At 51.6% G+C, this 14,137-nt stretch overlaps 1 protein-coding gene across 1 annotated transcript in view; it reads left to right on the forward strand.

Annotated features, from left to right (window-relative positions):
- CCDC12 (coiled-coil domain containing 12) overlaps positions 1-12,866 on the forward strand; it is a 56,708-nt gene extending 43,842 nt beyond the window's left edge. Inside the window, exons 4-8 of the mRNA XM_046684390.1 lie at positions 8,048-8,127; positions 9,787-9,848; positions 10,302-10,336; positions 11,401-11,477; positions 11,575-12,866. Coding sequence (XP_046540346.1) covers positions 8,048-8,127; positions 9,787-9,848; positions 10,302-10,336; positions 11,401-11,477; positions 11,575-11,657 — 337 coding nt within the window. The 3' untranslated portion in view covers positions 11,658-12,866. The remainder of the gene's footprint in view (positions 1-8,047; positions 8,128-9,786; positions 9,849-10,301; positions 10,337-11,400; positions 11,478-11,574) is intronic.
- Positions 12,867-14,137: the final 1,271 nt, after the last annotated feature.

The following is a 14,137-nucleotide window of genomic DNA, read 5'->3' on the forward strand; positions in this document are numbered from 1 at the left end:
CTGGCAGCAGCAAACAAGGCCTTGTTATTTATGTTGGGGACCTGAGGTGAGTGTCCATGTGCAGAGCCTAAAACAAATAAAAGGTGATTAGGTGTGTGCGAATGTTTTCCTGGAAGAGCTCCTGAGTCTCTGTACTCTGAATGCTAAAACTGAAAGTGCTCTGCGATTAGAAGTGCTCATATCTCCAGCCAGTGCTGGCCTCCAGGAGCCATGCAGGCCCATTCTGGGCTTGACTTTCCCTGTGATCTGTTACTATGAGGAGAGCTCCACGACAACTCTCTCTCTGGTCCCTGAGGGGGCCTGTATGGGAAGGAGGGACCGAGGTAGCCAGGTGGAGTGGACCTTGTTCTCAAGGAGCAGGCCATGTGGTAATGTCCCATTCTGGCCTCTCTCCAGGGGTCCAGGGCAGGGGGCTGAGTGTGGCGTGACCCCAAGATCTATGAGGTGAGAAGAGAGGCTAATGTCCCAAATGGTTAAGAATGAGTTGGTGAAGTGGGCCAGGGGCTAGGAAGCCTCCATGAGCAGTGTAGACTTTCTCTGAGGTCTGTTTACCATTGAAGGAGTTACCATTGTTTACCAGGAGAACCAGATAATCTGGAAACTTCCTTTCGCTTGGACATTCTAGAACTCTACTCCTGGGTTTTATATTTTACAGAGAACACCAACTCTCTCTACCCCTACCCCCTTCCCCTGAATGGCACATATGGAGGGTGTGAAAAAGCACTCCCACGGGATGATTTCCCAGGAATCTTCCTAGCTAGCCCACACCTGGGGTCCCTGCAGCTGGCCTTGAGGAAGACTTCACAGTGGTCACCACACCTGCTCGGGCACTTAACAGGTCTCCCCACACCTTGGTGTGGAAGCGGAGGAGAGGAAATGGAAAAGGACGTTTCCTGGTTTAAGAAGGAGACTCAGGGACCGGCCCCCTGGCCAAGTTGTTAAGTTCATGTGCTCCACTTTGGCGGCCCGGGGTTCTCCGCTTCAGATCGTGGGCGCAGACGTGGCACTGCTCATCGGGCTGTGCTGTGGCAGCATCCCACATAGAACTAGAATGACCTACAACTAGGATATACAACTATGTATTGGGGTTTTGGGGAGGAAAAAAAAGGAAGATTGGCAACAGATGTTAGCTCAGGGCCAATCTTCCTCACCAAAAAGCAAAAAGAAAAATAAAGGAGACTCAGTAGGATGTGAACTTGGACATCGCCCTCTTGCTTTGCCACAAAGACAATGGAAGTCACTTAGGAGTTGGCTCCTCTCACCCAGCCACATTCCTGCCCTGTTTGCGTCTCCTGGGCACAGCTTCTTTACTTCCTTCGTTGTCTTCCCAAGTGCTAGAAGGCCCAAAGAGCCCTAAGCTACCCATAACACTTTCCCAAGTGGCCTCTCTGAGTGCGTGTATCCAGCTGGAGGCAAGTATGTGCCCAGCCCTTCCTGGAGCTGCTGGGTGCTAAGTGCTAGAACTGAGTCTCTAGGAACTTGTAGGGCAGGGCATGCAGGACAGACATACAGCCATCAAGGGGCCACATGCATAGGATGTGATGGCTGTTGGGTAGAGAGTAGAGGGGCAAGTGGGGCAAAGAGGGGCACAGGAGAGTAGTCAGCTGTGTCTTTGGTGGGTGGGGACATTTGGGAAAGGGGAGGGGCTGCTCATAGTGCCACCTTGTTGAGCTAGCTCTTACTGGGCAGAGAAGTGTGTAGCAGGCAGGGCTGCTACTGACCCAGGGAACATTTGATTGTGGGCTCTGGGGACCCATGAGGATTGAAGCCAGGATGGTGTTAAGAAGTTTAGACTTGTTTGGGGGACACTGGGGGCCCTGGACCAGAGAGAGTGCAAGTGGAGGTACCCAGGTGGCTGCCCACATAGAGGGGACTGTGGGTGGTCTAGGGCATTTGGGTGCAAAGTGCAGGGTCCTAGAAGGTACAGGGCTCCCTGTGCTGCCCTTCTGCCCACGGACTCCAGGCAAAAAGCCCCCAAAGTAAGGCTTGGTCTCCGCTTCCCTCTGGCCAGGGGGATAGCCTGACCCCAGGCCACAGAAACTGGGGGCCACTGGCGCCCAGGTGCAGAGGGCTTCCTGATGCCGAGCCCACCACAGTCCCCTGCTTCTGGAGGCCAGCCTCACTGATGTCTGCTCTGCATGTTTCCTCTTTTTTTGTTTCCTTTTGTCTCATTGATTGTTTCTGTGCAGAAAGAATATTAATTATATTAGAAATTGTAGAATCTGCAGAAAATCAAAGATGCAAGTAAAAATCACTTTTAGAAAATTACTGTCAATATTTGGGTTTTTCTTTTTGTTAATTTTCTGTTACACGTTCAGAGCAATCTTCTGCCAACATTATTTTCAGTGGTTATACAATGATCCATCTAATGTCTGTAGCTATTTAGGTGTCTCTTTGTACACTTTTTTTTTTGTATGTATAATTTTTTTGGGGGGGGTATGTAAGGGATTCATAGTTCAGAATTCAAAAGGTCTGAAAAGGCATACAGGGGAAAAAATTTTCCTTCGCTCCCAACCTCCCAGTTGCAAGACCACCTTTGGGACCAGCTTCTTGGCTCCTTCCAGAGTTAGGCTGTGCACAGATACGCTGATCTGTCCCTCACATACACATGCTTGTTTTTACACATGTGATACACACTATCCTACTGTTCCTCACTTTGCACTTTTCAGTGTAACAGTACAGCTTGGCAATTACTCCACAAAAGTTCATAAGGCGCATTTTCATTGTCCCTTTGGCCATGTGGCATTCTATTGTTGACGTGGGCCAAAGGGCACATAACCAGGGTTTGCGTGGTGCCCTCCCCTTCTCCTGGGAGAGGATTAGCTTGGGGAAGGGGCTCTCGTGTCTGTGTTCTCCAGAGCGCCTGACACAGGACTCATGTGTTTTGTAGCCTTAGGCTGGCGGAGGGCTGGCTGGATTGCCCACACTTCCTGTAGCCTCTTGCTCAAGCATTGCCTCAGGTGCAGGAAGGCCTCGTGAAGTTGGAGCCTGGTTTCTCCTTCTCCTGTCCAGAAGATTTCAGTCCAGAGTCATTCCACTCCCAGTTCTGAGCAGAAAGGGCTGCAGCAATGAGTAAGATAAGAAGCCAGGCTCTTGGGTAGCCCAGGTTCTAGGACTCATTAGTCTCACTAATGCCAGGCTCATGGAGACCAGACACACTGGGGAGGCAGGCAGGGAGAGAGTAGGGAGGAGGCTGTTCTTTGGCTAGGCCTCAGCTGCTGGTGGTGTGCCCTGGCCAGCCTTGCCACATAGTGTGCGGTGTGCAGAAATAGGCGCACCCCTGCCACCCTGTGGGCCACACAAGGACCACTTTCTATCTCCTTGGGCACCCCAGCTCATTGGGGGGTATTTTGAGGGTCCTTAATGGGCCATGTATGTGTCTGCTGGGCTGCTCGTTCCCAACTGCACTCAAGGGTTACTCTCTGGACTTTGGAGGGTTGACTGTCCCATCTTGGGACCGTCTGCTATATTATCGTCATAGCACATAGAGCTCTCAGGGTTTGGGGAGGGGCTTCTGGGGCAGCAGTGTGGAGTGGAAAGGAGGCGATCCTGAGAGAGCTGACCTTTGCCCTACAGGACATCACTCTGTTCAGTGTTGATGTCCACAACCTGCGTCACCTACACACAGCCTCCTGAGAGATGGATATCCTTTTTTTTTTTTTTAATGAAAGTGAACTGTATGTATATATTTTTTTTAGAGATCGGCACCTGAGTTAACATCTGTTGCCAATCTTCTTTTTTTTTCTTCTTCTCCCCAAAGCCCCCAGTACATAGTTGTATCTAATTGTAGGTCCTTCTGGTTGTGCTATATGGGACACCACCTCAGCATGGTTTGATGAGCAGTGCCACGTCTGCGCCTGGGATCTGAACCAGTGAAACTCCAGGCCGCTGAAGCGGAGCACGCAAACTTAACCACTCAGCCATGGGGCTGGCCCCGAGAGATGGATATCTTTGATTTCCATGTGGAGGCCAGTGAAAACATGACCCTTCCTATCCATATCTCAAAAACATCAAAGCTGGGGTTTGGACCCGGGTCATACTGTTGGAAGTCCAGGTCTCTAGCACCTCTTCCCCCAGCAGCCTCCTCATTCTCAAATGGGGGTAGCAGAACCAGTGTTTGGCTCCAGTGGCCTCCAGAAGAGTGAACTCCAGATGCCAGTGCCTACCTAGTGAGTGCAGGCAGCTTCAGAGTTTCCTGGCTGGCACCGTGTAGCCACATCTACCCCATCTCCAAGAGCTATGGCTGCTCTCGACACTGTAGTGGGTTTCCATAAGGATACAGCATACATCCTTAACTTGCCAAAGGACTGGGACCTCAGAACCCCTTAACACCATTTGCCACTATTCCTGTATCCTGTGCTTTGTTGCTATATTTTAAATCCCACAAGTCAAGTCCTTATTACTATTTTATACAGTCAATGTTCATTTAGATTTGCCCACATATTTACTCTTTCTCATCCGTTTCATTCTTTCCTGCAATTTCATGCTTCCGAGATCATTTTTCTTCAATCTAAAGCACTCCGTTTATGTATTTTTTAAGAACACATCCTCTGATCTGATGACTGATTTTCCCAACTCTTCTTTGTCTGGAAAAGCCTTTCTTTGAAGGCTATTTTACCTAGATTTGTCATTCTGGTGTGGCATTTTATTTACTCTCAGCCCTTCCCATGTATCACTCCATTGTCTTGTGGTTTCCATTGTTTCTGTTGAGAAGTCAGCTATCAGTTTGAGCTTCTCCTTTGAAGGTTGGTGTCTTTATTTAAGAATCTCTCTTTGTCTTTGGTGTTTAAGAATTTGACAGTGATTTGCCTAAGTATGCTTTTCTTTGGAGTTCATGGTGTTTCTTTAATCTATGGCTTGATGTTTTTTGTTAATTCTGTAAAATTTTCAGTCATTATCTCTTTAAATATTTCTTCTGGGTCTCTAATTGCATGTTATGTATGTTAGATCTTTTCACCATGTTCTATATGTCTCTTATGCTCTCTTTCGTATTTTCCAACTTTTTTCCCTCTCTGTCTCAGTCTGAATACTTTCTGGCTTGTCTTGCAGCTCACTAATCCTTTCTTGAGCTATATCTAAACTGCTGTTGAACCCATTAAGTTCCTAATTTTGGTTATATTTTCAGCTGTAGAATTTCCATTTGATTAATTTTTACAGTTTTAGATTCTCTGTTGAAATTCTCCATTCTGTGGTATACCTTCTTGAACTTTCATTAATTTGAGTTATTTTATATTTTATTTCTGATAAGTCCAATATCTGGATCTCCCGTGAGTGTGTTTCTAGTGTCGTTATTTTTTCTCATGGCTTTGATTGAATCCTGGACATTGTGTATGAAAAGTTCTAGAGGTAATTTGGGGCTCTGAATAATTTATTTTCCTCCCAAGACAATTTATTCCAGCTTCTGGCAGGCAGTTAGGCTCAGGGTGCCCTGACCCACCCTTTCAGGACTGATGAAGAGGCTTACTCTTACTGAAAGCAGATTTTGTCTCTTCAGCCCCGTGAGATCGCAGGAAGCTCTGCTTGGTCTCAGCTTTTCAGCCTCTGCTTGTAAATGGACAGATGCTTTAAGAGGAAAGAGACACCCAGTGTCAGGGCCCTCCTTGTTGCACTTCTCTTGTCTCTGTGGCTGCAGCCCCTCAGATCCTCGGTGCCTTGGTACTTCCCCAAGGCCAACAAATAGATTTCTTTAAATACACCCGCTGTCAGGTTTTTTGAGTTGTTTGCAGAAACAAGGAGTTAAACCTTGGTCCTGTGTTGGAAAAGCCAAGCCCCCTGAGCAGAACCCAGTGCCCATGACCTCTCCCAGAGGTTCTTGGCCTTTGGTGGTGATAGGGGTGGGGTGGGGTAGGAGGGGCAGTTCATTGGGCATTTGTGAGGGACAGTCTCTTCAGTAGCTCTCACAGAGAGAACCAGAGGAGGGCTTGAATGTAGCTCGACAGAGCTGGACCCACCCAGCATAGCCTCCTTGTTTACAGATGTGGAAAAAGAGGCACAGAATGGGACAGTCCCACAGTGACTGGGACCCCAGTGTTCAACTCTAGCAAGCAGCAGAGGACAGTGAGTGGCCCAGCTGTGGGGGGCAGAAGAGTGTTATACAGTCAGCCCACCAGCCGATGCTACTCTTTCCTGTCACTTCTGGCCTTTCTCTGTCTCCCTGTTGTGTCCTCCCTCCTTCCACCTGGCCTTCTGAAGCCCAGGCACCTGTGGGCTGAAGGTGTGGGGCCTTGGTGCTGTTCCTGTAAGCTCTGGGTACAGTTCTCTGCACTCCTCTCTTGCTGATTTCTCACAGAACCCAGGAGCCAGTTTCTGAGAGTGACAGTTTGTTGTTGTTTTTTTTCACTAATCCCTGCAGTTTTCTTCCCACACCCAGTTTCTCTTCTGCTTTTCTCCCCACCCTGTTATGAACGAAAGTCAGTGCACCAGATCTTGCACCACTTTCTCTCCCGGTGAGAGCTGACATTTACCACCAGGCCTGAGGCAGGCATTAGGGGATGGGGATGGGGTGGGTGTCCCTGCTCCCTAGAGGAAGCAGACCCTGGGAGTGCGTGGCAGGCTTCCTCTACACAGGCCATGCTGGTACTGCCCCCTGGGCACAAAGGTTTAGCCTAACCCCAGGGCTGTGGGCCTCAGGGGCCCTGGCAGAGGGGAAGCGGGCAGGTGGAGCTGGTGAATAGGGGCCTGGTTTGGCATCAGAAAGCCTCCAAGCTCAGACCACTGCCACTTGCTAACTGTGTGGCCATAGACACCTGCTGCCTCACCTCTGGAAGAGCTTGCCTGCCTGGGGGCTATGGAAGTCAGCAATGCTTTTGCCTGGCATGGACAGAGGGTTTGGTAGATGACAGACTGTAGGAGGCCTCCTGCTGGGACAGTCTTCCCTGTTCTGTAGGCGTAGGACTTCTGAGGGACCAGCAGTCGTTGAAAGGGCTCAGAGGAAGTAGTGGGGAAGGAGGAGGACCCACCCACATCCCAGTCTCACTTGGCTGACAGGTAGGGGGACAGCTTCCACTCCCCTGGAACCTGGATGGTCTGTTCCAGTGTCTCTCTCTGTCTTGCCTTTAATAAGCAGCAGCCTTAGGAACTCTCCCCTTGCCACCCTGTGCACTTAGCCAAGGGCTTCTCCTCTTGCAGACAAGCTTCTAGGTGTGTGGATTGGGGTTTGATGAGCTGCTGAGCTGGGAAGGTCCCCAGTGAGAGCTTGGTGCAGCCAGCCGTGCCTGAGGAGACTGAGATAGGAGGAAAATAACACCACTGTTGCTGGCCCATCGCAGTGTGTAATCCTGGTCTCTTGTGGCTCCTCCCCATTCACAGAGGTCTTGGGCTCTGCCTTGGTAGCATTTGAAAGGCCTCTTGCAGGAGTGGGCCTCTGCAGTTCTCATGGCTGTCCAGGTGGACTGTGGCTTTCCCAGTCTTGCACACTGTCATGCCCGTCCCTCAGCCTTTGCCAGCCACTCCCAGCACACCCAGACTCTTGCCACAAGTTGTTGAGGGACTGTGTACCAGTGGCTCCAGGACACAAAGGCTCTGAGAAGGAGGCTGGGCTTGAGCCAGTGGGTGAGTGCTGGCTTTCTCTTTTAGGAGTAGCTCAGCCCAGGAGCTCTGGCCTGACTTGGAGTCATACCTTGTCTTGGTCTCAGATGCTGCAGCCACCACTGTGTGACCTTATGAAAATGGTGCAATCTCTCTGAGCCTCAGTTCCCTTAACTGTTAAATGGAGGTAATCCAGGAGAGACAGCTAGTGGATGCTCCCCGAGCATCCCTGGCCCCAGCTCTGGACGAGAGCCTCCAGTGCAGGCAGGGCCTTGGGAGAGCAGCCAGCCTGCTTGCTAATTGGCAGATAAGGGGGCTGAGGCTCAGAGAGGGTGCCTGTCCCAATGATGCTTCTGTTCCCATGTTTTCCCTCTTCACCAGGCCATTTCCAGAGACCCTAGGAAAGTCGGGAAATAACCAGCTTGTGTGGCTTCATCACAGTCTGACCTGCAAGTGTATGAGGTGAATGAGACTGTCACACACTTTACTACATCTCTGCTTGATCTCTGTGCTCTCGCAGGGAACTCAGGCTGCGGAACTATGTCCCAGAGGATGAGGACCTGAAGAGGAGGAGGGTGCCCCCAGCCAAACCAGTCGCGGGTAGGTGGCTGCATCTCTCCACTTCTGCTCCATGGCACTGTCAGTTGCCTCCGCCTTGGCTGGTGTTGCCCTCTCTTGGGAATAACCTGTAGTGCCAGGGCTAGAAGTTGGGCCTCCAGAACCCTGTCACCATCTCACAGCAGATGCACAAGTTGAGTGAGAGCAGAGAGCCAGTGAGGGAGTGAAGAGGTCTGCTGTGCCTGCTCTGCCCTGCTCACACGTTGACTTGGAGGCCTCCCAGGGATCTGCGAGGGAAGAGACCACATCCCCTCAGAACCTCTCTGGGTTGGGAAGTTGAAGTGGCCCTGGAGCCTTGGACAGCAGGGGCAGGGTGAGATGGGTCCTGCAGGCCTTGGAGGGTTGGAGTGAGAGACCCTGAGGAGGGTTCAACCACTCAGGTGCTCAAAGAGCAGTGTCAGGCAGATGCTCGCCAGGCTTGAGGTGTGGCAGTGCCAGAACACAGACGATGGGGAGAGATGTTCTCACCAGTAGGGAGAGAGCCCCGGGCCAAGGGCTGCCCAGTCTCGCCATGGCATGGGGAACAGCACAACAGCCAGGCGCATCTGGCCAGCTGAGGCCTGTCCACAGCCGTCCACACTGGAGATGCTGGGTACTTTATCATGCAAATCCCTGGTGCTGTTTTTATTCTTTGATTTTGTTATCAATTTTCTATTTTATGAGTAATAAATGAGTAATTACATTTATCTTGTAAAAGAATGAAGTGCTACCCATTTGGCCACACCCCAGTCTGCTTCCCCGTGTCCTTCACCCCTGAGAGTCACACACTTACCAGGTGATTTGCTTCATGGTTTGGGCCCCACTGGGGGGGGACATTGGCACATGTAGGTGGGAGGCAGTAAGGCAGGACGAAAGAGACGGATGTGGAGCTGGTTCTTTGCCTCAGGATCAGCACCTATGGCTGGAGGAAGGTGAGGCAGGCCAGGGAGCCATGGGGGAACATGGGGCAACTGTGAGGGGGGTTAGAGGAAGCCCATGGAGCCCAGATTTGTTGTCAGTGCTCTCGGCATCTGTCCTCTCAGGGGCAGAGCCCTCCTGGTCATTCTCCCCAGAGGTCCATTGTGCTCTCAGCAGCTGGATGGAGCCAGGAGGTGTGTGAGTGCAGGCCTCCTCAGAGTGGCTGTCCCCTTGGTCTTGGCAGCACACATCTTAGTGGGATGGGAAGAAAAGCCTCCTGTGCCCCGGCCAGTCCAGGACCCAGAGGATGTCCTCGGAGGCCAGGAGCCCGTGGAGGTTATGGAAAAATCCAGTCCTCAAGGCCCTTCAAAAACCATACCTTGGATATATCCAGGCAACTCTCTCATTTCACAACTGGGGAGCTTGGGGCTGAGATGATTCCTAACTGGAGTTCTGGGCTCTGTCTGCTCCAGCTGCCTCCCGCTGGCCCTCCTTCACCTCAGGATTGCCTTCATCCTAGGAAACTGCAGCCCTTCCTCCAGACCTGCCTTTGCAGGGGCTTTGCCTCTGGCTGGTTGGGGGCCAAGGGGAGAGATAGGGGCAAGAAAGCCCAGGATCTCCCCGGGGACCTGCCTGCACCCTCTTCCCCTCTCCGGCAGCTGCAGTGTGCAGTATCATACTGCAGTGTCGCTGCAGAGTGGGCACCTTTCCCACAGGCCTCCATTGTTGTCTTGCACCCTCTAGTGGAAGAGAAGGTGAAGGAGCAGCTGGAGGCCGCCAAGCCAGAGCCCGTCATTGAGGAAGTGGTGAGTGCCTGCGGGTGGCCCTGTTCTCCCTCGCTGCTTCTGTGGGTCCTTCTCTTCTTACCCACCTACTCTCCTCTCTCCTTTCTCCACCTTCCTTTCACCACTTCTTTTTTTCCTTCCCAAATCCCCCCAGTACATAGTTGTATAGTTTTAGTTGTGGGTCCTTCTAGTTGTGGCATGTGGGACACTGCCTCAACATGGCCTAATGAGCAGTGCCGTGTCCACGCCCAGGATCCGAACCCTGGGCCGCCAAAGCAGAGCATGTGAACTTAACCACTCGGCCACGGGGCCGGCCCCTCACCACTTCTTTATTTCCTTTCCACCTCCCTGCTTCCCCTCACCCCCCTCCTCGATCCTCCCTTTTCTCCCGTTTTCCTATCTCTGTCTCCTGTCTTCCTACTTCCCTTGGGGTTGGGCCCTTCCAGCCCTGACTTCTGTCTCCTCCCTCCCTAGGACCTGGCTAACCTTGCACCCCGGAAGCCTGATTGGTGAGTGTTGCCCATGTAGGACTAGTGCATACTGATTGGGGCTCTTGTGATGCCAGACATGGGCCTCAGGCTGGGCCTTCTGCACCCTCACAGCAGGGATATGGACAGTATAAACTTACAGCTACACGAGATAATTACTGTCCGAAATCACTGTTGAGAAGGACATAAATGGAGAATGAGAGGGAAGTGATGGGAGATGACACCTGGAGGGTGAGGAGGGGCTCAGGTAGAGGGAAGAGCAGCAGTCTGCTCAAGAAGTCCCTTCTGAAAGCGTGAGGACCTTACCTCAGAGAGCTCCATTTGAGCAAGTCCGACCTTTGCCTCTGGGAGCCACAGGTGGAGGCAAGATGGTGGCAAAGGCAGTTGCCACCCAGTGCTGCCATCAGTTAGCCTGTTCCCATCTGGCCTCAGTTCCCTCTCTGTGAAGTACTTGTTCTTCCCTGGTGTCCTTGTGACTGGGCTGAGAAAGAAGGTGAGAGAGGCCATGTGACCTGGGGCTTGTGTTCTATTTTACCTTGGGCCAGAGGTGTGGGCATATCCCTCTCGCCTGCAATTCTGTGTCAAGTACAGCACCAGCTGAAGGTGTTCTAATTTGATGAAACAAAAGCATGAGGCATATGTCCTAGGAAACCCAGAGTCAGAGAAAATACGCTGAGTGTGTGTGCACTTCTGGAAGCTCCCGGTGGTGAGGGTGAACATGTGGCTGGAAGATAAGCAGGACCCACAGTGGGCTGGGACAAGTCACTCCCTGATGGTGACCAAGGGGACCAGACCAAGAGAGGACCCCTGAGAAACCATCTACCCTTGCACACCCACTCAGTGCCCTGTGTCGGGTGGGTCTGTGGTGCTAGTCTCTGCCTCACTGGGACTGGGAGGGATGGCTGATGCTGGGTTTTGGAAGATGCAGAAAGGGAGAGAGAGGAGAAACCTGCCTCCTCCTCAGGGCAATCTCCTCAGACAACCGAGTGTGATTGCTAATGCCAGAGGGGCTGTGGGAGGGAGGGCCCCAAGGCCACACCAGGCCAGCCTTCAGCCTCCAGACTCTTCCCACCTCTCTGCTCCAGGGACCTCAAGAGAGACGTAGCCAAGAAGCTGGAGAAGTTAGAAAAGCGGACCCAGAGAGCCATTGCTGAACTGATCCGTAAGTGCAGGGCCTGGGAATGCGGGACCCCTGCCCTCTGGGTGGTGGCCCAAGCACAAGGCCCCCCCTTCACCCTTCTTGTTTGCCATCTATCCAGGCGAGAGGCTGAAAGGCCAGGAGGATAGCTTGGCCTCTGCGGTGGACGCCAACACAGAACAAGAGGCCTGCGACTCCGACTGAGGCGTGCCCTGTCCCCTCACCCATCTGTCAGCCCTGTCCTTGGGCAAGGGTAGGGGCTGGGCTTGCCATCACTTCCAGTTTGGCTTCAGAGCAGTGACTCCCTGCCCCATCAGTCTGAAAACCCCCCACCCCCATGGAGTGAGGTCAACTCCTTGTCTCCTGAGTGGTCCCCACCACCCTGAGTGGGGACAGAGCCAGCAGCAATTCTGTAGACTGGCTGTGTCTGTACATATGTATGTGTTTGGAATATTTTTTTAATCTCTGGAAATAGAAACAAGCAGACCCCTGTGTGTGGTAGAAACCTATCAAATATTTCCTGGGTCCTTGGGGCACTGTGGGATCGGGCCCCAAGACAGGGTGGCTACAGAGGTCATGCTTAATTTGTAAGCCCTGTGTTGGGCTGAGCATGTTGAGGCTGGAGGAGTGGGGAAGGCCCAGGTGTGACCTTCAGGGCCTAGGTCTTGACCCAGTCCTTGGTCAGTGATGGTCATCTCAAACCCTTGGGTGACAGAGACATGGTCTGAGAGGATTCTTAAGACCTCCCACAGGCCTAGGCCTTGCAGTAGTCTGTGGGACAGCCTGGAGAGGCTCCCATCTTGGTCTTCTGTGGACCCCCTCAGAGGGTGAGAGGGAGAGGGAAGAGACTGGGCCCATGAAGGGGGTGAGCTATACCCTGGCCAGCCTCAACTCTAGGCTGCTCCAGATTTGAGGCCCCCAGCACTGTTCTTTTCCACTCTGCCCAGCCCCAGGCAGCCCCTCTCCCCACTTCACCAGTCAGCTAGACTATGGCTCCCCTAGGACAGGGCCCCTGTGTGGGGGAGGGTGGCCCTTTCTGCTAGAGACTAGAGTATGGTAAGCTGGGTTTCACATGTGGTCTTGGACCCTGGCCCCCCAGGTCCTGGCTTTTGGACCATGAGCCTCCTCTGTGGAGCTGACTCTCCAGAGTGACTGGCTGGCCACAACTCTGACTCCAGGTACCTGTGGCCAACTAGAATTTCATCTCCCTCAGAATGATAACACTCTTGAGTTTCCTCCAGGGTTTCCCCGTGAGCCTCCTGCCCCTGAGTCATCCCAGTGTGTTTTTTCCTCTGTGCTGAGATGGCCTGGCTCTGGGAGGCAGTGCTGAGAACTTGGGCCATAGAGGTGAAATATGTGCACACAGGGACCAGCACACTCATTCAATAAAGTAAATACTTTAAGTTAAAATTATGCAACTACTCTAAGAAGGTAATTCTTGTGTAAAAAAGAAGCAGAATCTTACAGCTGTGAGGGCTGAAGTGGTAGGTGGCTGGCTGCTGTGGTGAGCAGTGGGACAAGGCTAGGACTTTGATTCCCACAGGGACGTGGATCAGACATGCCCACAGGTGTCAGGACTGGAGCCAGGCTCCCTCTGAGAGCCGGGCTCTGGGACTGGGCATCTTTTCCTAGGAATAAAGGAGGAAAGCACGTCCCCCACTTCCCGGGATTGCACTGGAACAGGGTGCTTGTCTGCGGCAGTGTGAGCTCAGACACCCGGAGACTGGGAACTGGGCTTCCGCTCAGCACCCGCCCTGGGACTAGAGCAAGGATACCCCACAGTGTGAGCCAGAGGGCTAATGCAGGTCTGCTTCTGCTTTTACAACACTACAGGAAAGCTGCCCTACCTGGAGACAGAAAAACAAAAACTATTATGCATGAATTAATTTAAAAATATGTGAGAAAATCCAATGCCTTAAAGAATGACCAGCAACCATAAATTGGGAGAATTTGTCCCTGAGGAAACTGAAACAGTAACATCCTAACAGGCTTTAAAATGAGCATTTGTTTATCACCAGAGTGATAAAAGAGGGACTGACCCCCATAATTCAAGTGACAGGGATTAGATATAAGAAAGAACTGATTAGAAATCTGGGAAATAAAGCATGTTTATTAAAATAAGAAACTCACTAGAAGAGCTAAATAATAATTTACAGCCAAGGAAGGGATTAATAAATTGGAAGTTACAGCTGAAGATCCAAAAGGTGGCGGAGAGGGAGAGGGTAGACTGAGAATCTTAACGTGCTGATAGACGTCCTTTAGCTGACGGGAGTTTGGGAAAATAAAATCTAAGAAAGAAGTTACTTGAAGAAGGAATAGCTGACCACTTCTGTTTCTGGCATCATGGTAGAATAGTTACCTGAACTGATCCTTTGCGTACAGTTAAAAATACCAGGTAAATAAATAATGACAAGTACTTTTTAAATGCACCAATGAGCTGGCAAGAAACTAAGGAATACTCAGGCAAAAAGGTAAGAGAAGCAGCAGAATGCCCTGAAGGCATTTGACAAACCACGTGAAGCTGAGCATTGGTTTTTGGGGCTCTCGGTGCCTGGGGCCCAGACAACCTAATACCTGTGCATAATAAGGGGCCTAGTAGCAGAGCCCTCCATAAAGGTGGGGCCCCAAAGGGCAGCACCCTCTGTGAACTAACAATAAATCTGCTCTCTCAGCATCTCAGAGGA

This window comes from Equus quagga, chromosome 1, assembly GCF_021613505.1.
Source record: "Equus quagga isolate Etosha38 chromosome 1, UCLA_HA_Equagga_1.0, whole genome shotgun sequence".
Taxonomy (NCBI): domain Eukaryota; kingdom Metazoa; phylum Chordata; class Mammalia; order Perissodactyla; family Equidae; genus Equus; species Equus quagga.